The 25,993-nt window shown below is 48.7% G+C and overlaps 1 protein-coding gene across 3 annotated transcripts in view; it reads left to right on the top strand.

Annotated features, from left to right (window-relative positions):
* Nucleotides 1-25,993, top strand: part of ACAP3 (ArfGAP with coiled-coil, ankyrin repeat and PH domains 3) — a 738,004-nt gene that overhangs the window by 264,807 nt on the left and 447,204 nt on the right. For all 3 annotated transcript variants that reach the window (XM_069610099.1, XM_069610101.1, XM_069610100.1), the window contains exon 3: nucleotides 13,899-14,018. In XM_069610099.1, the coding sequence (XP_069466200.1) occupies nucleotides 13,899-14,018 (120 nt within the window). The remainder of the gene's footprint in view (nucleotides 1-13,898; nucleotides 14,019-25,993) is intronic.

Genomic DNA, 25,993 nt, shown 5'->3' with positions numbered 1-25,993 from the left:
GCCAACTTCTCATTGTGAATACGGAACTGATGTCTTAACCCTATTCCAGGAGCTCATCACGGACAGACGGTCTGACCTATATGTCTATGGGGGAATGCCAAAAGGCCATTCTAGACTGATTTTCTGGTCCAATGTGGCGCACTTTGATGATTACACACCGTGCTGTTGGCATTTCTGGCCAATGACAATGGCCCAATGTGCTGTCTGTAATGGGCACAGTTTGCCACCGCTTAGCCAAAAATGTCACCTCTCAGGTACTTCCTCAATTTGTTGTGAAAAATTGCAAACCGTGGTGGACTATGACCCGCTTTTTGGTTCTAGAGACTAATTAGTTTGAGCTATTAGATGTTGCTAGCGACAATTATAAGCCAAAACTATTGCATTAGAGTACAGATAGGGAGTAATGTCTTATGAGGAGGGACACAAAGGTTCAAGGGTTTGTTGCCCACCCATTCATTGCCATGGCCATGCTTATTCCTATGGCCATTCCCACCCAGTTCCCGCCCCTCCTTGCCCAAAAGACCTCCCCATGGAAACTCTTTGAGCTCACTTTAATCAAGCCTTACCATCAAACGTTGCACTCTAAGTGCCTGCCAGTGTTTTAAGCAGTCTTCTGAGAGTTAATGACAAATGGAGTTGTAAACCTGCTAAAAATGTCTTACCAGGTCTGACGTCAGCCACTCGATTTATAAGCACTCTGCCTGTCCTTCACTGAAGTCCTGTTAAAAAGAATCATTGGCAAAGCCAACATGTTTGGCTTGTGTGTACGTATTAGGCATTTGCCAGGCACTGCTATTAGATGTCCAAGTACTTATTCCATTATGCACCTGCTACCATCAATGGCCATTTAATACCACTATGGCTGTGCCTGGCAAGAGCCTTTCCCATGCCTACACAAAGCCCAAACTGTTGACATTGCCAATGCTTATTTTTGTCCCTGGCCAACCCTGTTAAGTGGTACTCTTCTGTATAATTGATTGATGCCATACACCTCACCCCTCTAAGTGGCAACAGTCTTCAACTTTTTCGGACTCAGACTCTTGGGGCAGGGGTCTGCTGGCTTTCAACACTCAAGAGCTTATCCGGTCGTGAGCCTTCTGTACCTATGTTTCGAGGGGATTGGGTCCTCCGACGTATTCCATATCTATGACAGGTAATGTCCACAGCTGTGCTGCTTTGGAAAATCTTCGGCGTCTGCGTCCTGCGTCAATGACGTCGATGCGCCGTCCCCGAGGACCTCCTCCGACGGCCGACGTCACCCGATGTGATAAGTAGGACGCATGGCGCCCATAGCCTCAGTTCTGTTTTTTTCACGAACGTGTTTGCTTCGTGAATCTCGGTACGCCTCGACTCGTTGGAATTTGCTGTTTTCGATTCTTGGTTCGTTGAACCTGTTCGGTTTGTTGTGAAGACCTGTTCGTGACGATGTCTTCTTCGTCTTCAACCCCGCGTCCGGGCTTCAAGAAATGCGGGGACTGTGGGTCCAAGATGTCGGTCACGGACTCGCACAACGCCTGCCTCTGGTGCCTCGGGGAGGCCCACGATACGGACGACTGTGTCGACTGCCAGTCGCTCACGGCAAAGGCCTTGCGGGAACGCAAGAAGAAGCTGTCGGTAAGCCGGGTGTCTAAGCCCCGGAAGTCGAGGTCTGCGGGGCTTTCGACAGATGACTCGAGGGGCGACTCTCCACGTCATCGTCGGAAGTCCAGTGGGTCTCCTTCCAGGAGTCGGTCTCGCCACTCCTCTGCCTCTTCGAGGCATTCCCGGAAGCGCCGGGATAGGTCGCCTTCCCCGTCCTCTTCCGAGGACTCCGCCTGTCGGCGGGTCGCTTATCCCTCTGTGCAAGCGACACCGGAGGAATGGGCTTCCTTCGGGAAGCAGATGCTAGCGATTCTTGAATCGCAGGGCACCGGTCCGTCTGCGCCTCCGAGTGGGGTCGGTCGGCACCGGTCGAGAGACACCGCTTGTACGCCTTTGGGCTCAGGTGGTCGGCACGGCTCGCGAGAGAGGTCCCGCTCGGACCGAGGTCCTCGATGATTTCTCTCGAGGCTCCGCCTCCGAGGTGGTCGTTGACGCCATCGGCGCCTAGGCCGTCGAGAGACACGCTCGGAGCTTCGGCTTCGAGGCCTGTGTCGACGGCGCCGATGCTGGCGGCGCTGCAGCTGACGTCGACGCCGATTCGCTCGACGTCGACGCCTTTTCTGTCGACGCCGGCGCCGACTCGTTCGGCGCCCTCGACGCCTTTCGAGGCGGTGGTGTTGGAGGGGCCCCGTGGCACGAGGTTTGCCCCTAGAAAGGCTGTGGCTAAGGTCAGGCACTGCTTTGGTCCCCAGAGGTCTTCCTCTCCCCGCCTGGAGTGCATTTCAGAAGGTATTGAAGGCTCTGATGGCAGCTTGGTTCCGGTTCCGGATGAACTTATCTCGGGCCATAGTCAGTTTGATGACCTGCTGCAGTCGCTGCATGATGCCACTGGACTGGACACCTCTCCGGAGGTGGAATTTTGTCGGCCGGAGCCTGGCACTCATGCCGATTCTTCATATCGGCGCCTTATGTCTCGGGTTACCGAGTACTTGGGTTGGTCAGCTCCCCCAGGGGAGTTCATTCAGGATGATCTCATGGACATCCTTGATCTCGGTCCACCCACTGACCCGGTTTTGCCTTTTCATATGGCTCTGCAGAGAAGGGTGGCGGCGGCTTGGACTGTTCCGGAGAGTCTCCTGGCAGTGAGCAAGTCTTTGTCGCGAAAATACCGTCCAGCCAGTAGCGACCCCTGCTACTTGTCTAGGCACCCCACCCCGGAGAGTTTGGTGGTGCAGGCGGCTACGGCCCCGGCAAAGCAGGCGTCGTATCCTACCATCCGTCCGGATAGGGACGACAAACGTTTTGACGGCTGGGCGAAGAAAGTGTTTTCTTCGGGGGGTATGGCGCTTCAGGCGGCCAACTCCATATGTGCGTTGTCTCGTTTCACACATACTCTGAGGAACTGTGTTGCATTAGCGGCTGATCATATTCCCGAAGGGGACGAACGGGATGGTTTCCTTGCTATGGTTCAGGATGGCAAGGATGCCATGTGTGAGGCCGTTCAGTCGGGTTTGGACTTGGCGGATTGTGTCAGCCGGTCCATGGCGGCGAGCACCGTAATGCGCAGGTTTGCGTGGTTGCGATAGTCTGGGTTCGCTCCTGATGTGCCGTCCCGGCTCTGCAACATGCCTTTTGACGGTGAACACCTTTTTGGCAGCAAGGCTGACGAGAGCCTTGAGAGGTTACAGACCTCCAAAGCTGCAGCGAAGTCGCTGGGCGCTGCAGTTCGCCAACCTCTGCCTTTTCGACCTAGGGGACAGCAATGGAGGGGAGGTTCCTTTCGCTATTACTCATCCTTCAGTAAAGTGAGGGGAGCTAGTAGTCAAAGAGGCCATCGTAAGAGTGCCGGAGGTACTCGAGGTGCCAAGGCCGCTCGGGCAGTTGCCCCTTTGCCCTCAGGCAACGCCGCAGCCGCTACCACTCAGTCATGAGGCCAGGTCCCATGGTTCGCCGGTTGGGGGAAGGCTGGCGCAGCATCTTGTAGAGTGGCAAGCCATTACTTCGGATGTGTGGGTTCTGGAGATCATAACCCACGGCTACTGTCTTCCTTTTCGGCAGAGGCCTCACGACAATCCACCAGGGAACCTCTCTTTGAAGTGTCCGGATCCGCTCCTTGCGCAGGAAATTCAAGCCCTTCTGGAGAAAGGCGCCATAGAACTGATGCATGTAGCGGAGAGGAACAAGGGATGGTATTCCCCTTATTTTTTGATTTTGAAGAAAGACGGGAGATTGAGACCCATCATCGACTTGCGCGGTTTGAACAAACTCCTCAGGAAGGACAAGTTCAAGATGGTGACTCTTTCTCAAGTCCTCCAGGCCCTTCAACTTCAGGACTGGTTGGTGTCTCTCGACCTCAAGGATGCTTACTTCCATGTGCCGATCCATCCCAAGCACAAGAAGTACCTGAGGTTCGCGGTTGGCGACTCGCACTTTCAGTTTCGGGTCCTGCCGTTCGGATTGACCTCCGCCCCAAGGCTTTTCACCAAGCTCATGGTGGTGGTGGCAGCGCATCTCAGGAAAGGGGGGATTCACGTCTACCCCTACCTGGACGTTTGGTTGATCAGGGGGAGCTCTCCCGAGCAAGTCTTGGATCATCTGTCCGTCACCTGCCACTCCCTTCACAGGCTGGGCTTCTAACTCAATTTAAAGAAGTTCCATTTGACACCAACGCAGCGGCTCCAGTACATCGGAGCAGTGCTCGACACGTCCTTGGGGCAGTGTTTTCCTCCTCAGGTGAGGGCTCTTCACATTCAGCAGATGGTGAACAAGTTTCAATTTGCCCAGAATCTCCCAGCGTCCGAGTTCTTGAGACTGCTCGGCCTCATGGCATCCTGCATTCTTCTGGTGCCAGAGGCTCGTCTGCGAATGAGATCTTTGCAGTGGGCACTCAAGCTCCAGTGGTCTCAGTCCTCCGGCAGGCTGTCGGACCCTGTTCAGGTGCCGTCCTCGGTAGCCCGCGACCTTCTGTGGTGGGCAGTCGAGGGCAATCTGATGAAGAGGGCCCCATTTTGGCTGCCCTGACCGGAGGTGACGATCGTGACGGACGCATCCCTCACGGGATGGGGAGCTCATGCCAACGAGTTGACAGTCAGCGGTCGTTGGTCTCCGTCGGAGTCCAGACTCCATATCAATCTGTTGGAGCTGAGTGCCGTCAGGCTAGCCCTGAAGGCTTTTCTGCCGACTGTGCGCGGAAAGAGTGTCCTGATTCTAATGGACAACACGGTGGCCATGCACTACCTCAACAAAAAGGGGGGGGGGGGCAGCTTGAGTTCTGGGCCATTCAGCAGGAAGTTTCGATCTCGGCGGTTCATCTGGCCGGAGACGACAACGAGACGGCGGACGCTCTGAGCAGGCAGAGCACGATCTCTCACGAGTGGGAGCTGGCTCAGGAGATTCTCCTGGAGATCTTTGCCCTTTGGGGGACCCCTGAAGTGGATCTCTTCACCTCCAGTGTCAACCGGAAGTGCGAAAGGTTTTGCTCGCGGGAATTTCCTCCAAAAGGAGCCTTAGGAGAAGTGTTTGTGGTGGAGTGGTCATTCCCACTGCTGTACGCGTTTCCTCCAGTCCCCGTCATCCCGCAAGTGCTGCGGAGGTTACGGAGGTTCGGTTCCCGGATGATCCTCATTGCTCCGGCGTGTGCCCGGGGGACGTGGTACCCGGACCTTCTAGACTTGTCCATCTGCCCTCCACGTCGTATTCTCTACCGAGACGATCTGCTCTCATGGGATGGGGGTCAGGTTCTCCATCCAGAGGTCAGATCCGTCAATCTTCACGCTTGGCTTCTGAAAGGTTGAGGTATAATGATTGGGACCTCCCTGAAGACGTGATGGAGGTGTTGCTCTCGGCCAGGCGGCTGGCAACAAAGTCTCTGTACCGTTGCTGTTGGAGAAAGTTCTGCGACTGGTGCAGAGTTCAGAATGTGGATCCTTTTGAATGTGACATTCCCATAGTTCTGTCTTTTTTGCTTTCTTTGGCCCACAGGGGCTTGCAAGTGGAGACCATTAAAGGTTACCTGGCGGCGCTGTCCATATTTAAGCGCTCGTCTGAATAGTGTTCCTATTTTAAGATTCCTTTAATTTCGCAGTTTTTGAAAGGGCTCACTAATGTGTTCCCTCCGTCACCTTTTTTGGTGCCAGGTTGGGATTTGAACCTTGTTTTTAAGTTTCTTATGGGTGCTCCGTTTGAGCCTTTACATACTTGCCCTTTAAGGCTGTTAACTCTGAAAACTGTGTTTTTGGTTGCGGTTACTTCCGCTCGCAGAGTGAGTGAGTTACAGGCACTTTCAGTTAAGCCACCCTTCACTGTGTTTCATAAGGACAGGGTTGTCCTTAGAGTTCGTCCTTCTTTTCTTCCGAAGGTGGTTTCGGAATTTCATTTGAGCCAGAAGGTTGTTCTTCCAGCGTTCTATCCTCCTCCACATCCTGGTAAGGAAGAGGAGAGGCTCCATAGTCTTGATCCTAGGAGAGCGTTGAGCTTTTATATTTCACGCATGTCCCGGGTCAGACTGGACGATCAACTTTTCATTGGTTACGCTGGAAAGCGTTTGGGACAAGCTGTGACGAAACAGACTTTGTCTCGTTGGATTATTTTAGCTATCTCCGAGTGTTACGGCTTGGCGGGTAAGGATCCTCCGGCTGGCTTGCGGGCCCATTCTACCAGGGGAGTGGCTGCGTCTACTGCCCTGCAGAGGGGAGTTCCTATTCGTCACATCTGTGATGCAGCCACCTGGGCTTCAGTACATATTTTTGTACGTCACTACTCCCTCGATTCCATCAGAGGGCAAGATCTGGCCTTCGGCAAGGCAGTTCTCTATTCCGCAATTTGTTTGGGCATGCTAAATTTGTATTCTAAATTCTTTCCCACCTCCTTGCTTGGTACTGCTTTGGGAGTCTGACATAGATATGGAATACGTCGGAGGACCAATCCCCTCGAAGAACAAGTTACTTTCTTACCTGGTAACGTTCTTTCGATGGGATGGTCCGACGACGTATTCCATATCGCTCCCTCCCTGACTTCCCCGCTGCAGAATTTCTTTTGCGATTGCAGCTTGCGTTCCGCAAGGCCTTGTGTGTCTGACTGGCAGAAAACTGGTGGCACACGTTCTGGGAACTGAGGCTATGGGCGTCGTACGTCCTACTTATCACATCGGGTGACGTCGGCCGTCAGAGGAGGTCCTCGGGGACGGCGCATCGACGTCATCGACACAGACGCCGAAGATTTTCCGAAGCAGCACAGCTGTGGACATTACCTGTCATAGATATGGAATACGTCGTCGGACCATCCCATCGAAAGAACGTTACCAGGTAAGAAAGTAACTTGTTCTACTATATTTTAAAATAAATTCTGTGATCCAGAAATATCAAGTGGAGTTTCTGTGAGGCAGGCAAGAGGCAATCATACACGTTGCCCCCACCAGCAACGTGACTCCAGAGTTCTGACCTTTCAGCTTTTGCATGATCAGTTACTTTGGCTGCACCTGTCTAGACTGAGGGTGAATTCATAGTCCATTTTTGAGCTCATAATCGCAAAGGAATTTGTGGCCATGTGTGGTTCAATAGAATAGAGCTATATTTTCAGAAAGAGTCCACAGAAAATAAATGGACTTGTATGTGCTACTGGTTGGTTTCCTGCCATGGAAAACGACTTTACAACGTGCCTGTACAGAAAGAAAGCGTGCATGCCCATTATAAGTTTGGAGGGAACTGAACAAAAAAAACTCAGTTTTACCAATCCTCCGGATAATGAGTTGCAAACCTGATGAGGGAAAATAACACCAGCATATGCGTAGAGGGATTACCGGTTTCATTTGTTTGGGAATGCTGGCAAGCCTATTTCAAAAAAATAAAAAATCTTCCCTGACAGACGCTGGCGATTGCCACTTGGAGAAATTGAGACCATTAACAAGAAAAGTGTCGAATTACCTCGGGTGCAATTACCTCAAGGTAATTCCTCAATTCTCAATTAAGTTTATACAAAAGTAAATCCTTTTGGATTTAAGAATAGGGACTAACCACAATGTGTAATCTCGTGAAATTCCGTTTAGAGAAATGAGCACGTCATCGTTATGTTAAGAGTAACCAAATTCACAATTCTGTTTACGCTGATGAAAGTTTGAAAATATGTTTCAGATCTGGTTATGAACCTGGAGAGGTAGACATTTCAAATCACTGTTTGGGTTGCAGAGCAGGGGATGCCTCACACCCACTGGCAAATTGGGGGCAATCGAAAGCCATATGTTTGATGTCAAACCTGTGGCCATTCTTCAGGCTTTCGTGTGTAGCTATGGTGCTAGAAACTGCTCTCATGGCCCAACTCTGACATTGAGTCCAGTTGCCTCCTAGGCCAGTCGCAAATAGTAGTATGCTATTCACCTTTGCCAGAGCACGGACCCAGCTTTACTTGATATCCGTGAAGAACTCAATCTAGTCAGAGAGGAAGGGCACGCCTGTTTTCTGGTGCTAGTGCATATTTTGGATGCTATTGAGAGGGTGGATCGCAACATCATGTTTCTTTGACTCATTGGGTATTGTTTTGCCCACTCTAAAATTGCTGGATTTCTTCTGGTCAACTCCTCCGACTAGGTAATTGTGCCCTCTCACCTCTCCTCCATCGTCTACATCAAGTGATCATTTGGCTGCTGGCTTCTATCTTCCCGACGATGTTATAATATACTGGAGTCCTTTTCCATGTCCATTCACTTCAAGGCCCTGTTATTATATCGGGGATCAAGGGTTGTTTTTCTTCTCGATTCAGCCTGTCTTGCTTCTTTCCCAACCTTCGAGACATCCGTGCCCAAGTTGAATGACTCCTTGCTACCGCTGAGGAAGGCTGAGCTTGTATGCACTGGGCCTCCTGATGCTTCTAGGTCAGAATGCAAGGAGATGGTGTACATACAAGACTCCAGAGCACACGATCCTTCACTGTTTTGCATTGAAGCATATTTAAAAGCTGTTTGGATGCAAAAAGACCTATTGTAATGTGCACATTTCATTTCTGAAACACCTCCTCAAAACGCCTGTTTCATTTGTTTGGGAATGCTGGCAAGCCTATTTCAAAAAAATAAAAAATCTTCCCTGACAGACGCTGGCGATTGCCACTTGGAGAAATTGAGACCATTAGACAGTCGTTGCCTGTGTCTGATAAGCAGGGGACCCCTGTCAATCACTTAATAGGCCTTCTAAAATATACTGCCCAGCTTCAGGCCCTGAATCCTATCGGTTCCTTGCTGGAACCCAAACCAGGTTGGCTGTTAAACTCTTTTCTTCTCATCTTTAGTTTAATCATGCAAGACCTCATTAATATGTCATTATTTCCAGGCAAGGTTACTAATGGCAAACAATCTTGGAAACTAGTTAGTCTCTTATGGGTGATGTAAGGGTGCAGAAGTAAGGCTCAGACACAATGTTGGCATGTTTTGGGATATAGAGTCAAACTAATAAAAAGATGGTTTGAAAAAATGCCTTCTTATCCCTAAAGCTAAGAGTGGTTTCCCTACCTCAAAGAAAACGAATGACATTGTTAGGAAGTCCGAAACTAAAACGTCTGTCACTGTTGTGTCTCCAAATGTACTTCTGTCCCTAACAGTAATAATCTAAGATAACTGTGCAAGGATGGTCTCTTCTCAAAGCAAAAAGTGTCTGTTGTGCTTTCAACCAACAGAAAAGTTCCCAGTTTCACTGGTAGTAAAAAGTAATGCAAAATAATGTTCCAAAATGCACGAATCCAAATACTAGGGTTGCGCTCCTTTCCCCCAAACTGCTTATCTTAAGTTGCTGGTTATCTCAATCTCTTATGTGGGTGCAGGTCCCAGACTCGCAATACTTTACTTGGTGTGGGGCACCGTCCCTGCCAAGCAAGTGTTTCCTCTTGAAATGTCTCTTGTCTTCTTTCAGGGTCCCAGAACCTCTTGGCTTTAAACTTTGGCTTCACATATGGTTGCAAGTCCCAGACTCGTACCTTTGCGTTGTATTCGCTTGGTTCACTCTCCTTCCAAGTATATAACTGTCTTTTGTTTGATTTAGGTTCCCAGACCCTCTTGTCTCTGGCTCCTTAGCTCACCCTGACACTTCCCTGGCACTCTCAAAGCTCCCAGGCAACATGTGTACCCGTTTGCTTCCTTCTTGGTGGTATCTGCGGTACCCGGGCATCTGTATCCTTCCTGGAGGCTCTGGCAGCGTCCTGTGTGGGTATTCAGAGGAGTAATCCAAGTGTGGCAAAGTACAAGCAGCGAGACAATTCAAAGTTGCAAACATGCCCAAACTAGGAAGCAATGTGAGAAGAAATGCAATGTGGTGGAATATGTAATATGTAATACGTTATTGGTGATTTATAACACGCTTAATATCGAAGAGGTTTCTAAGTGTGGACCTGGGATTCAAACCTGTGTTGCTCTGCGTCGTCTTGCTTCCAAGAGGAACGCGTTGTCATGGAGCTATACTACCTGTGCCAAAAAAAAACGTCGAGATAAAAAAATGCAGCACTACATCCAATGACAAGGTCTCCTACCGAGGTATTGCTGCAAATGTCAAGAGTGGTGCCTGGTGGGGCTAGGGCACCCAGGGCGACTAGGCAAACAGGGATAGTAAGCGTCCAAAGGATGCACCCCTTTGTCTGACCTCTTACGCAAGGCTACCCTGGGGCAGAGTGTCAAATATGGTGCTCCAAGTCTCGGGACCTGGAACACCAATCAGAGGAGGCAAGGGCAGGCAGTGGGAGGGGGTGGAGGGAAGTGAAGCAGGCTCTCTTAGCTGGTAAGCGCTGATTAAAGCGCTGCTGGCGGGATAAGAGTGCCCCAAGACAAAATACCATGAGATGTGTGAGAAACCAGAGGATGTTTCACCCGCTAGTGCCCGGGGATCTCTCTCAGGTGGCCAGGGCACGGCCATCGCCTTTGGATCCAGACCCGGGAGTGGACCAGTGCGGGAGGTTTGCCTGGGTGGAGGTCTTTAGGGAGTGGGGGTGAGATGCAGTATTCCCTCCTATTCTTTTTATCCAACCCATCCTATTTTTTATGATTCACTGAGATACCAACTCCCTCCACCCCCTTTTTTATCCGCAGAGTCTAGGGAAAGGAAGAGGGTGACAGAGTAACAAGATTAACTTTCACACATCATACTGGACAACTCCCGCTAATTGGGTCAGGCAAAGTCAGGCACTTGACTCAAATAAAAGGCAGAACCCAAGGCAGAATATGAGTAGAACTTCCGGGACTAAGGCTAACCTACTGGAGTAGAGTGATGGACCAAGGAGCTATAGCAGCGGGTTGTAAACGCTAAGAGTTCCTTAGCGGAGGTCGTTGCCTCAGACAGGCAGTGAAAAACACGTGGAGATGGCCAGATCCCACAAGTGAAGACTGAATTGTGTTTCAAGGACGTCAGCGACCCTCCCGGGTGTTCGGCAGAGTTGGGGAGGCGAGGCCAAGCCTGTGGTACTAACCTTGACTCGTGAAATGGATATCGCAAAAACCAAGAAAGAGACGCACACAGCCGGTGAGTTGGCAAGCAACCTGAGAGACCGGTGTGTGTTGAAATCTGAAGTAGCAACATTACATCGCAAGTTAAGGCTGCACTTGTGTGGATGAGACACGAGGAAAGGCAGACTTGTGAATTAACTTTGAAGTAAAAGATAGCAGCGAAATCAGTGATACTAAGTAACAGAGTGGTCTGATGAAAGGAAGTAGCCCATTCAAAATTCTCTGAAAAGTAATTTGTTTGAAGCGATAAAGCGTATGAACAGCAAAAGTGAAATAAAGAAGTCTACGTCCTAGAGAAGGGGAAAGTGAAACTGTAAACTGAGTCGAAGTGGTCCTGCAGTGGTCTGAAAAGTAAACCAGGCACATTAGAAAGTCTTCGACATCCGAAAGTAGTCTGAGCCCGACATAGGGAGACCCGAAGTGAAATAAGCTTGGGGAAGGGAGCCCCCTTGCCAGTTTGTGTTGAACTTTATCGTGAATGGTCTGAGTCCGACAGAGGGAGACCCGAAGTGAAATAAGCTTGGGGAAGGGAAAGGGAGCCCCCTTGCAAGTTTGTGTTGAACTTCATCGTGAGAGGTCTGAGCCCGGGAGAGGGGAACATTTGTGAGCGTTTCGATTGAAACATTATTTTGGAAATAAATAAAAGATACCAAAATTTTGAAGGCCAGATGGGCCTCGAACCACATTCTGGAACTGTTTATTGTATTGGAAGCCGAGCCAGAGTGCGTCATCCTGCCTACAGGGACAGCCTTACTCTGTGGGGTCTAACGTGGGGAGGAGAGCTGGTTCAACCACATTTCTTTATTTCAACACTGATTATCACTATGACTCCGTTATTTATTATTTGATGGTCGAGACTACTCCCATCTTAGTTATAGGGCAAAGTAGGAGTTTCTCCAACCCCAACAATTTCAATAAAGGTTTTACAAATTGCACCCATTGTGTCAGTGTCATACTTGCGATACCATGCCCCCCGCTCCCTCCTCCCACACAGAGGGCTGTGAGAGCCCTGGATGGACCTCTACAGTGAAGCTTTGCTGCTGGGGAGGATTAGGACTGGGAGCTCGACTTTGCCAAGTATTAGACAATAATGTAGACAAAAATAGCGCACAGACTTTTAGGCTTGCAGCCTTGTCCAACAGGCCATCCACTGGCTTGTCCATTGATATCTTAAGAGTCACCTCTCATTACTAGCCAACCAGGTACCTATAGTTGGCCCACCAAAATCTACTCTTCCTCTGCCAGGGCGATTGCAATAATTTTTGTTTCAGAACCCTTAATAGGCCCTGCACTGTAAACCCCAGCCCTGCATCTTTGCATTAAAGCCAACACCCTGAAGCTCCGTAGAGAGGTTACATCTCAATTGGTCTGCTATCCTCTGCTCTCCATGTTTCTTGACTCCTCACTCATCTGCTTGATTTGCCATCACACAACCTCGCCTGTGTCCATTCCCCTCAATACCACTCTTGCAATCGAATGCAATGTCAAATATATTAAAACAGAGGCAAATGACAATGTATAGGTTGCTCATAAAAATTCTAAAGGGCAATGTATGTTCAGTAGCAGTTGAAAATGTACCCCCCCCCCTCAGCCAGTCACACCTGTTTGGTGGGAGCATAGGTTAAGTTGGCTACAGTGCCTTGATGCAACAGAAGGTTTATTTCTAGATATGACCTGCTGAATACATTTGACGTATTCTGACCTTTCTGCATTCCCTTACCACTTCACATTCTTTTCCCAGCCAAGGTGTAATCCTGTTTAGAAACAACCAATTCCAATTCGAGGACGTTGAATGCAAGTTTGCAAAAACGTATAACTTTGTAAAAGGTCACGTGTGTGAAAATGGGCAACCTGTTTGTGTAAACAACTGTTGTGTTTTTACTTATCTGAAACGCATGAAGCAGAGGGCCAGTGAGGCGAACTTAGCTGGGTCTCCCTTGTACCATGGTTTGCATTTTCTGAATAGCCCGTTAGTAAATTGTGCCAGTCCACCCAGTTGACGTTAAGTGATTGCAATCAGTTTTAATGATCCGGTTAAAATGTCTACCGGTACTGGCACAGGAGGCAATGAATGTTTCCAGGGAAGATGTGCTAATTGCGAAAATATGAGCTTTCAGGCCCCGTTTTCTCTTTGCTGGAGTCAGTCGGTATCTCTTAAAGATGGTCCCGATATAGCACTGCACTGATTTTGGGATCCTGTGTTCTGCCCTAACCTCAATTACTTGCATGTCCTGCACCTAACACCTTCACGTTCAAGTGCACCGTTCATATGATCTATTTTATCTTCATACTCTCCGTCACTTTGCACCAATCTCAAGTACAGTGGCATGCTGTTTGGTTTTGTAATAATCTGAGACAAGAGTACTATGGGCAACCACTACAATTCATTAGTCGTGAGTGTTTGCACGCGATAAGAGAGGGTCGAGGAGTACTAGATCAGAGAGTTTGGCTTTTTGTGGTATATTTATGAACCACTGTTGATTGCAAATCCCAGCAACCACTGATCTGCAGGCCAAGAATGCTGCGCGGATCTGCAGGCCAAGAATGCTACGCGTGCGAGATCAAAGGAATAAGATGTGCATGGAAACATCTGGATCTTATATGGTCTAACAATCATCTATCTTTTTTTCCACTCTTTCGCTCCCTCTCAATATGTCTCCTCCTGCCCTCCTTCGCTGTCCTACATATTGCTCCATTGTTTCCTTAACTCTCCCTACCCCTCTACTTCTTTCGTTCAATGGCTCTCTTGGTCCCCGTCTCTCATACTCTTTCCTTATCCATCCTGTCGCTCTCCTTCGCCCCATTTTTATTTTCTCTTCTTCTCCCTCTTTCGCCATCCCCACAGTTGGTGAAGCTATGCAGCAACATGATCGAGGCCGGAAAGGCCTACATCAACACCAACAAGCACTTCGTCAGTGGGATCCGGGACCTCTCGCAGCAGTGCAAGAAGGACGAGATGATCTCGGTGAGTTGCCCTTCTTAAATAATTCAAAAGGATACAGTGAGAAATCTTGCTTAGTGCTGCTCCATCCTCTTGTCTCCTCTGCTTGATGATCCCTTTACGTCTGTTTCCTTTTTTCTCCAATGCGCTACACCCTTCTGTTTCCTATGTTTAATACCATAAGACTGAAAGTCCTGACATGAGAAGTTTCCAGTTTCACTGTCATTTTTTTTTTTTTTTTACTCCTGCACTTTGTGGTTCCTTGCGACTACAAAATTATCAACATTATCCCAATTGCCAGATTGTATTTTCCTTGTCGAACTTGTGAGAGAATGCTAATATGGCCATGAACGTATAAGGAGTGTAATAAGTCAATTTAGAGATTCCTCCACGGAGGGTGGAAAGGGCTCTGGGGATGCCCACCTATTACCTGAAGTGCTAACCAGAGGGTGTACACGGGGGTTGGGAGCACAGCCAGGAGCCCTTCCGAGCCTCTGCACCCCTCATGCCTGGCAGTGTCCAAAGTAATTAGGGGTTCCAGTTCTCATTGGCACCCTCATACGTGGACTGGCTATCCAACCCATTAACGTCCAAGTGGTTGTGAACCTTCTCCAGGCTTCTTGTGCTTCCGAAGGCGTAGAATGAAGGATGATGTCTCATGTGAACAACCATTGAGGTGGTGGGGGTGGGGGGGGGGTATTAATGCTTTTTCAGTACAAGTTTGAAGAGGGTTTGTAACCCCTATAGCCCACTGCCTCCTTGCACCTACACAGAGCCATGCTGCCCTGGCTACACTTACTCCGAGCCATGCTGACCTGAGCGCACTTCCTCCTATCCTTACCGCTGCACTTCTATTGTCGCCTTGGCACGAGCATTTGCACGATCTGAATGACACAAGGCCTAGTAGGATCGTTTGTCTTGTCCTCCCTATGTCTTCCCTCCCTTGTCTTGTGGCACCTAGAAACACTTGTGTACAGGTGCGTTAGAAATGCCTAATCATATCATATTAGAAGAGGCTAGGTGGATATGCACTCGCCAAGTCGCCACTAACCACTGCCAAGCCAGCAGGGGATGCAAAGTGGAAACATCACTTCATCTGACTTCAAAATGGGGAACAGACCTTTGAGGTCTTCAGCTGTCACCATACAGCCCTGTATTAAGAATTATTACCAGCAAAGCAGCAACAATTAGGAACAACAAGTGGAGGTAATTCGACAAACACCTGTGACAGAATCTAGACTATGAATTCCCTCTTCCCAGAGGGTAGGGTAGCCACCCCCTTTGAGGCTAGGAAGGTGCACCTGCTCTGCAAGACCCTCCCTAGGGGTCTTGGCAAGTGGGACCTCATTGGGAGTGACTCCACTCTCGGTGACAAGGACTCCCGATCCAGAGTACATGTTCAGCCTACATGGCAATCGGGAAGACTGTTTGTTAACTCTGTTTTGGATTCACCAAATAGTGACACTTCTACAATCTCTTTGGATTCAGGTAATGCTGGATACCGCCTGAACTCCACAGTCAAAGAGGAACAACATACCCCTTTTGTTTGTGATGACGTAGATAAAAAGATGAGCAACCTTGAATGGAGGAGAGAGAATCCCATGCAGATGCGAGTCTCTGACAGGAAGAGGTCCTGGAGGGGCAGAGCCACACTATACCATGGAGCCAGCGGTAGCATGGAGAGTGAACAAATCGATCCCAAGACACCGGAAGGTTGGCATCCTGACTGACCAAGAATCGACTGTCTCGCCTGGTGGCATGGCCACACAGAAGCCGAAGTGGGCCCTGGGCCCATAATTGATACCAGAGACCAGAACACAATGGAGAAGTCAGATCCCAGATCTTTGCACTACCTGCTGAGCAGCCGGAAGGGAAGTGAATGCTCTCAAAGAGGTAACGCCATTGAGAGGGGCGAACAGTGATAATGGAGACTGGGAAAGCCATAAGGGTTAGGGGCTGCTGGAAAACCCGAACCGGCACACGTACAACTGAGGCCCTGCTAACGCAGGCCTGTCGGCGGGCCAGAGGGCTTTGGAGAGCCCTGGGAAATCAAAAGGCACTAACATTCACAGCTGGAGAAGCCACAAGGTTTACGGGAGCCTGGAAAACCCGAACGGGCGGATGCCCTACCATGCCCTGCTAAAGCAAGCCTGTCATATGGCAAGAGGACTTTGGGGAGTCCTGGAAACATGAAACATAGTGAAAAGAACTGTGAGGAGAGAGAACCTGGAGGGTTCATTGTTTAAAAACAAGACAAGCACACTGTCAAGCACCATGTGAGAAATGGTGGAGTTGTGTTAAGAAAATCTTGTCTTTCCAGAGGAAAAGTAAATCGTATGGAGTATATGTAAAGACTTTAAAAATTCAGCATACAGAAACTGCAGAGAGGCCGAGGACTGTGCAGCCAGAAATTGTTGAACTCTGATTAAAGAGATCCAGAACCTGACAAACTATTCAAAACCTTCTTCTTGGAAAAGGATCCAAGTCATCGGCCAGGCAGAAGCCAAAGACTGGGGCTATTGCTCCGGCCTCCTTTTTATTCCCTAAGTGGTAGGGCCAGTTAGCTATTAGGATTTGGACTAAGGACAATTTCTTTGGACTTTGACGACCGCCCTTACTTTCGGTTTTGTTAGGTAGGGCACTTCCCTCATAGCGGTAAGACTACATAGGTGTTTGAATAAAAACCCTTGAACATATCAGAACTGAGATAAACCAACCTATGAACGGATGCCTACAGCCTGCTGAGGACTGTATGCCAGGCCACGGGAGGGAGCAGACCTGGAGATCTAAAAGCTTCTTGATGGCTACGTGACAAATCTGTAGACTTTGTCCCTTCTTCCCTAGGGTAGCCACCCCCTTTGAAGCTAGGGAGGTGAGCTCGTTCAGAAAAACCCCCCCTAGGGGTTTGAGAAAGTGGGACCTCACTGGGAGTGACTCAACTTTAGGGGACAAGGAATCCCAGTGCCACGGGGAACTCCCTATGCACAAGGTATTATCTGCCCACATGGGAATACAAAATACTGGCAATACATCTATGTGTTTGACTCAAGGTAATGCTGACAATACACTGATGTGTTTGGCTCAAGGTAATGCTGACAATAATGTGGTTGACTCAAGGTAATGCAGAACATTCCACATGCTTGATATCCTCTGGTGAACAATATGCCCCTTCTGAATACTGGAGCGAGAATAAAGGGCCAATAACACTTGAATGGAGGAGGAGAAACCCATTGCTGAGGCAAGCCTCAGACTTGAGAGCATCGGCAAGGGTACAAGCTGCGCAAAAGGAGGAGGCGCAAAAACGGAAATGCTGCATGCCAAATGAGGAAGGTGGAAGGCCGGAGAAGCAGAGGCTGCACGGAGTAAACTGGACCTAGAGATGCAAACACATACTGGACCTGGTGGTCCCGGAGCCTGCAAATAGACCGAGTCCAGGGACTGGGTCCTCCACTCTCAGACTGAGAGCCAACAAAAAGAGAGAATCAAGATGAGCTGAACGCAAAGACCGCTAGCCTGCAGAGCGGAAGAGCAGCAAGCCGTGGCGAATGCTACCATCGCTTACGAGACAGACCCTCACTGGAGCAAGCACCACAACTCAGCAGGTTAGTGGGTTGCCCAGGTCAGAGGGAGGAGAAGAAAAGAGAGAACGAGCAGGGAAGAGGGAAGGACTACCCTAGCCCCATCCAAGGGTCTCAGGGACCTGAGAGAAGAGCGAGAGTGAGACATGGAAAAAGGTTATCGGAGCAAGAGAAACCGGAGCAGCATTAGCCTCGAGAACGGTCACAGGGACCCAAGAAAGCTATGAGAACCAGAAACAGAGAGGGGTCATAGGAACCCTAAAAAACGAATTGAGATATTGGGTCAGGGGACACCAAGGGAGCCACAATAAGCTGAGTGAAAATCATATAGAAAGGGAGCACAGAGACACCCGAAAGTTGGTCGAAGTGTGGGAAGATTGACCAAGTTGGTGAAAAGGGATCAGGGAAATATCCCTTTGCCTAAAGTTTTTTCGGGAACTTGGGACTTTGTTTGAACTTTGAGGAATTTTTGATAGACTGACAAGAACTGTTTTCCAGGTTTACTTCTAACCATTGGATCCAGACCCAGGATGGACTCTTGGGAGAGTCGGAGATACCTTTGTGAAGAACCAAGAGTGCAGGGCACTCATCCTATTTCTTTTATGTTTTTGCTAAGTGGTAGGGTCAGTTTAGTGGATAGGTTTGAACCGAGGACTATATATTTATATTTTACGATATTTGAGCACCTCATTTTAGTATTGTTAGGTAGGGAAAATTTTCTTCAGTTTAAATAAAAAAAAACCCATCAAACTTGTCCTCTGGTTTGCATCCTTCTTCTGGCCTGTCACAGCTACAACTTAAACCCTGTGGAAAACCAGACCCAGAGAAAGTGCTGAACAGCTGATGGAAAATGTCAAGATGGTCTGGGAGGGTAACCCATGGCTGGTGGGTGATAATATAACAGGCTAACAAAACCTTTAAGCAAGGAGCAATACACTTGTTGGTAGGAGTGGATCTATTAGTACTAATATTAGTACGGAGGGCAACCCATGGCTAGAGGGTGAGGAGACTATCTAAGCCGACGGGGGCAAGAAGTCATTGCTGGTAGGAGAGGTTAGGAAGATCGCTCTGGGCACTATACCCCTAAAACTCTATTCTTGAACCAAGAAGTGTGCTGGACACTACCTCCCTGAGTCATTGTATCAAAATACGTACTCCTGAGGAATGTCAGTATTCCCATAGTTAGCCCCTTGGAATCTTTTGTTTCTTAAGCGATTCCTATTGGCACTCTTAGTGGTTATGCCATCCCGTCCTCCAAAGCAGTGATGGGTACTAAGGAACGCGCTGCAGGCTCTGACCCAAAGACTGTCCAACATACTAGATACCCAAGAGGAAGCATTCCTTTCACCTCCTTAGCTTAAGAACCCTGAACCCATTTAGTTTACTGCATTGCTGCAGTTTTATCTAGCCTGTTCTCATGAAAAGACATCCAGTTGTGTTGTCCCCTAACCCCTTGAGATGCTCATCCCAATCTCATCCTGATCGAGTAAATAAACAGTGTTCTTGAACAACACATTTTCTGATGCACCGATTCTGTTGGCCACTCATTGCAGAGGTCGTCTGGCTTCAGTGGCCGAGTCCACAAACGTGTTCAGTTCAGGATGTTTTCATTGTCCACGAATTATGAATGAGATGCACAGGGCCTTGAGCGCCCAGGACCTTCGAATTCGAATAATGTACAATTATGTTTAGAGCTGTGGCCACCTTCCTAACCATAATCCTCCCATAAATACTTGTAGCTCTGGGGCATTACTTGGAACGGCACTAATGATCCAGAAGGACCTTTGAACAGTAACTTTCCTCAGTCTGGATTTGCAGAAGTTCCCATTTCCTTCTTGGCTAGGTTAGGATGGGAGTAATCTCCTGTTCTCTTGGAATCTGCATATGCCTGCGTGCTGACATAGGAAGGGAACAATCATCGAAAGGAGAGCTTGCAGCTAGACAACGCAAACCATTGCCATGGATCTTCACCATCCCCCAACCAGCCTGTGAAGCCTGAAACTAAAGGGAGCAATGTTCAGCATATCCACATCAGCGAAGTACATCAGAAGGGCTGCAGTGATGCCCCCAAAAACCACAGTATGTGTTGGGTGATCCCCAGCTGCGCAGGACTATCAACTCACCTACTGAAACCAAGTAAACCTGTGCACTCTGGCTTGGGGAATCTGCCCATCAAGACCACCCTTAATTGCATTAAAATATACTCCTGAGCACTGGTAGGAGCCTGCCCTGCTGCACTAGCTCCATTACCATCCCTCGGAAAACGCAACAGAAATAAGTCCACAGTCTTGTGGCCATTGAGTACAGGGGAGTGACCCTACCGGGTTCCGACCCTGAACGAATCTTAAGTCCATCAGTGAGTTCATAATACCCCATCTTCATAACAATTGATATCACACATGTGCAATTCCGAATAAGCTGTCCAGCTACTGCTGCTGCATTCAAAATGTTGACCTATCATGCTAGCTGGAATGGCAGACCTAGTGGTAACAAGGGAAAAAACCTCACGCTCCATCCAACTTACAAGGGTCACCGAAAAGCATGACAGAGCGACTTCCACCTTAAGGAGTTCATAAACAATTATTCAAATCGCAACTTCAAGAACCGCAATCCTCCAAAATTCGCAGTCACCAGGAACTCGCCAAACTCAAGGTCAAAGTACATCAACAAACAAGCTTCAAGATTGCTGTGGTCTTCTTCTCACACTTCACTGCAACCTCAAGCATCTGAAATTGGGCAGGGGGTTGAGAAGTAGTTACTTGAAGGGTCTGGTTCCTCCAGGAAAATCTTTTTTACTGCCATAGAAACGCAATACCCCATTGGCTATCATTGAACTCCACGCTTTCCTGTGCCTGCAGGAGTCTTTGTTGAAGAACCTGCTTGGAGTCAGATTTCTTCAACAGTAAAGTTAGAGGCTTCTTGTTTTTGTCTTTTTTAACTGCATATATTTTTTCAAGTGTTTGTGGGTGAAAATCTAAATGGACTCATTCATCCTAGTTGACCTGCTATCTTTGTGTTATTTTATGTCACATTCCACCTCACCACCCACTCGTATGGAGCTTAGGCCTTGATCGCTCAACACTGCTATCAAAAGGTGAGCCAAGGAAGCTACAGAGGCCTGACTAACCTCTGCATGAATGATACCCAGCACGGTGAATCATAGAACACTCTAGCTGTAGTACTACCTTGAAAGACTGCTTGTCACTCCCTCTCAGTAATAGTGTCTGGAGAAAAGCCCAATGATGGTGGCAAGTGTTGGAATTCAAAAACCATGAATTAGGCCACATTCTTGCTTTAGCAAATAAAGCCCAGTCACTGTGTTCTAGAAGAGTGAAAGGAGGTTCTCGGAGTTGAAGCATATCTAATAAATAGAGCATATTGGTCTGTTCGCCATGAAGTTTGGCGAGTTGTGGCAGCAGGCTCAACTGGCTTGCTTGAAGTGGTGGAAGCATAGGAGTTATTAGTTCAAGGGTCTCTTCAATGAGTCTCTGCACAACAACCAGAAGGTGCAGAAAGCCGCGGTCCCGAAGCAGCACACCAGATGTTGCACCCTCATCTACTAGACATGCAGTGTCCACTTCTACCAATAAGGTGTCCCTCCAACTCAAGCGGTCTGAAACTACCTCCACAAGGGCAGGCCATGCAGCGAGCTAAGCAAAGAGAACCTTGGAGTGAAATAGGCTCCTAACAAAATAGAACATGTTGGCTCTGTAAAATAAGCAAAATGCCTGCAGAGTGTACTGGAAATTAAGACTTTATCAAGAAAGGAAAGGCTTGAGAGGGAGATAGAGCGGGCTGCTGAATTAGAGCTCAAGTAAGTGAAACAGACATCTGTCGAAGCGACCCTACTGGGGGTCATTCCTGGTGGTAAGAGCTGATTCAGGGGTCCCCCTCTCAACCTCATAACCTGAAAGAGCGTAAGGTTGAGTATGTTGGTTAGTACCCATATGCTAGTATGAGCTACATGTTTTGAGTTTTTCCTGCAGCTTGCAGAAGATGCCTGAGGAGTACAGGGATGGGTTTCATAGTACCCACTTGCCTCTTAGAGGGAGTGAATAGTACTGGGTCAGCACAAGTATATACCCGAGTATAAAAGAGGAGACTGAGAAAATATGAACTGGCTTCCAGGCACCTGACACTGCAACCCAAAGGCATCCCTGTAGTGTGTTCAGATTGAACAGGTGTAAGCCTTCCACTTCTCCGATATGCCTGTGCACCTGGTGGAATCTGGGAAAGAATAGGTGACAGTGATGATGACCCTCTCCCTGGTCTACTTACAAGAGCAGAGAATGGTGGCTCAGTAGAGGGAGTAAATCACTCATGTAATCTTTTTCCTGGCCAGCTGGAATACTACAGGGTGTAGCTCCAGCAGTTCACCCAATTCTTCTCCCTGACATCAGGATTGACATGCGTGTACACCTAGAACATCAGCACTCGGGACAGCTCATCTGTCAAATTCAGGGATTTATGGATTCCTGAAAATGTTATTGGATTATACCAGTCATGCTAGTACAAAATATGTGCTGAGCAGTTCTTTGTTTTTACAGTAACTTTAAAGGTCTCACTCCAGTTGTTAAGGCAAATGCTCACCCTATTATACAAACTACAAAGCTCATCAGTAATTGTGGGATCCTTACTCCCTCAGGACCTTTGACTTAACTAGTGATTGCGGTCAGATTTCCTTAACCAAGAATTCCAAGGAAATGCCTGCTTTCTTTACATCTTGGGTGCTGCGCCAGTTGATGGTCTGTCATTCAAGTTCAAGAATGCAATGAGCATATTCTCAGGTTAAAATATCCATCTACCATATTTCAGGGACTGAAACATGTTAACACTTGGTAGAAAGACTTCTCTGTCACCAACATGGAAATATAGATGTGCTCAGCGCCAGTTGGTAGGACCACCTCACTCACACCATTAAGGTGTTGCAGGCCATGCAGTGAGTTACGTTTTCCATGATGTCACTATGATCAGGACAGTGTCCTGACCCGACCCCACGAGCTGATGGGGACACTGAACTAGAAAAGCCAGCCCACAATGGCTCTCATGCCAATACCATGGAGAAGGCAAGGGTTGTGATCCTCAGATTCCTCCTCCCAATACCAACCCCCTCCCTCCCCACCCTCCCGATCAACTGATATGGGGAACTTCAGATGTTGACTGAAGTAAGGGCTCTTTCCTCTTCTCTCCTTGTCCAATCTCCTACTTTTGGATGCCAGTATCAGCAGCGAGATGCTTACAATTGCTAGTTTTAGCCACCATGAAGTCTGGGCTCCATGTGACAGCCTTTTCTCTAAGTGCATACCCAGACCAGAAACCAGTGCTGCCACATGCATGCCCACTCAACATTTGAGTTCAAAGAATTTGGAGAGAAGCAGTGTGTTGGAAATCTTGGGACAACTATGGAAGCTATATCTATTGGAGCCATGTAAGGAGTGGATGGGGATCTGCACAGAGGAGGCAGATCTTCGATCTGACCACAACATGGTCACTGGGCCCTTAGAAACACTTGGTGGTGCATGCCAAGGCCACAGGGGGACAAGAGTACCTGATTAACATGGTGCACCAATCAGAGACACCAAGGAGGACAACATTAGCATAACCAATGGCAAGCCTGGTTATTGAAATGTGAACATATAGATTGATATAAAAGCCTTAATCAAACAAGACCATGTGTGCCAGTTATGAGGAGCTGGGAGAAAGAGTGTCATGGGAGGAGAAAACACTGAACAAATATGGTTGATCTTGGAAGATTAGTAGGTTATGACGGCCGATTTCCCTGGAACTGCTGAAAAGCCAGAGAAAGCAAAAGAAGAGAAACTGATGGAAAACCCTACTATCCTCCCAGGCTTATGATATATGATATGATATGCCATTTATAACACACCTATTCACAAGTGTTTCAAGACGCGACTTAGGCAAGGGAGGGGGAACAGAGGGAAGACAAAGACGGCGATTTTACTATGTTAGGTGTCATTCCGATTGTGCATGTGCATGGGAAGGGGGAAGGGGAAAGTGCGGGGGGGAAGGGGTAGGGGACAGTGTAGTACATGGGATAATAGAATAAATAACAATAAGTAAAAGTATGGCCAGCTGGTGGCAAGTGCAAGGTTAAGTGCAGACATCGGGTGTCAAGGGCTGGTAGTGGGACTGAAGGGATACAGAAGACCGTCTCCAAGTGCAGCGGTTGCCCGGAAGGCAGTGCAGGTGTGTGACTGGCGGGAGGGGACCTTTGCCCGAGATCAGAGGGTGACCAGGTAACCAGTGCAGTTTCAGTTTCAGCCAGGAATTCAACAGGGGAGAGGAGAAGTTTCAGGGAGGCAGGGAGGCTGTTCCAGAGGGAGGCCTCAGCCGAAGAAAGAGATCTACCACCAACTCGTTGCTTGGAGAAGCAACTGACCCTGAGGGAGTTGGAGGCGGGTGAGCGAAGAGCTTGAGAAGGAAGATATTTAGGAAGAGAGAGTTGAAGGTATTGAAGTCACAGGCCCCAGAAGGCCTTGTGGTCAATGCAGAGGGTTTTAAACTTAATCCTCGCAGCCACTGGAGCCAGTGCAGAGATTTCAGTCCTGGAGACATATGATCCCTGGGCTTGAGGCCAAGGTAGTCACGCAGTCCTGTTCTGGGTGAGTTGCAGAGGGCGGAGAGTAGAAGCAGGCAGATTTAGAAAGCGGCTGTTGCAGTTGTCTAGCCTAGAGAGAACCAGAGCTATGGAGACAGTGAGCTTCTGGGGGAAGGAGAGGAAAGGAAAGGAAGAATACCTCTGCGGAGGTGGTAGTGTGACTTCTTAGAGACATCAGTGATGTGAGGAGAGAAGGAGATTGTGGCGTCAAAGATGATCCTGAGGTTTTTAGCCTCACAGGTGGGACCAGGAAGAGTGGCAAGAGATGCCAACCATAGAGTGACAGTAGAGGAGGGAGCGGGTGTGCCAATGAGTCTTACTGGCATTAAGGCAGAGATCATTGGCGGCGCACCACTCCTGGTTGGCGGACAGACACAGTCTGAGATGAGAGAGGGAGAAGAGGTGGCTGAAAGTAGCCTGAAAATGAGCTAAGTGTCATCCGCATAGCACTGGAAGTTGGGGCAGAGCGCGGCAATGCGGTGGGGAAGCAGTGGCAGGTATTGGTTGAACAGCCAGGGAGAGAGGTCACACCCCTGGGGAACACCATAGGTAGAGATAGAGATAGAGATAGGGATATAGGAGAAGAAGGACCCAAGTTGAACCTGGGAGGGTCAATCATAGAGGAAAGAGACCAGCCAAGCCAGAGCCTGACTGGTGATATCGAGGTTATCACGGAGGCGGTTGAACAGGATAGCATGGTTGACCGTGTCAAAGGTAGAAGAGAGATCAAGTAATATGAGGACGAAGGCGGGTGTTGGAATCAAGGTTGGAGAGCAGGTCTTTACGGATGTTAAGAAGAGCACTTTCCGTGCTTCTGGCAGCTCTGAAGGGTTTGAGAGCAGGTCTTTACGGATGTTAAGAAGAGCACTTTCCGTGCTTCTGGCTTCTGAAGCCAGACTGATGATCATGGAGACAACCAATAGATTCAGTGTGAAGATTGAGCTGGGAGATGGCCAGCTTTTCGAGGAGTTTGCCCAGGAAAGGGGTGATGGAGATTGGGTGATAATTAGCCATGCAGGAAGGGTCGGCAGAGCGTTTCTTAAGAAGAGGGTGCACAAGGGAGTGCTTCAGGGGGGAAGGGAAGTGGCAAAGGAGTGGTTGCAGAAGTCGGCCATAGCAGGAGCCAGGGAGTCAATGTGGTCCTTGGTTGTTTTGGAGGGGCAGGGATGAAGCTGTTTTGACGAGACTTTCATAGATCAGACTTGTCTAGAAACCTCGTCTGGGGATTACATGGGGAAAGGCAAAGAAGGAGGGAGGAGAGGTGGCTGAAGACGGGCCAGAGGAAGAGCAGGGAGTAGAGTGAGGAAGGGGAGAGGAAGAGAGAGGACAGGATGTCTTGAGTTTTGAAAATGAAATGAGAAGCCAGTGCCGTGCAGAGTGCCTGGGAAGTGACGGGAGAGGTAGAGACTGCGGCAGGATTGGCCAGTTCCTTGCAGATTTTAAAGAGTTCAACTCAGTTGTTAGATGCCGCAGAGACGCGGGTTTGAATGTGAGCTCTCTTCTTGGTGAGCACAGAGAGCCAGTATTGCCTTTGAAGCAGGCAGCAGGCCAGTTTGTCAGTGGATGTACCGGAAGTATGCCATTTTCTCTCAGCCACCCTGAACTTGCGTTTGAGGGTGACAAGGTCTGAGTCGTACCAGGAGTGGCACTTGGCTTTGGGCTTCAGGCGGATCCTCATGACAGGGGCAAGAACATCGAGAGTGAGTATCAGATATAGCAGAGTGGAGCATTGGAAAGGGCTGTGTCAGGGTGTGAGTCAGCCAAAGGTGGGGGTGGGAGGGCTGAGAAAGTGGCAGGGACAG

This window comes from Ambystoma mexicanum, chromosome 8 (genome assembly GCF_040938575.1).
Source record: "Ambystoma mexicanum isolate Mex_15411 chromosome 8, UKY_AmexF1_1, whole genome shotgun sequence".
NCBI classification, from domain to species: Eukaryota; Metazoa; Chordata; class Amphibia; order Caudata; family Ambystomatidae; genus Ambystoma; species Ambystoma mexicanum.
The sequence above is the reverse complement of the archived record's forward strand: the minus strand, read 5'-3'. Positions and strand labels throughout refer to the sequence as shown.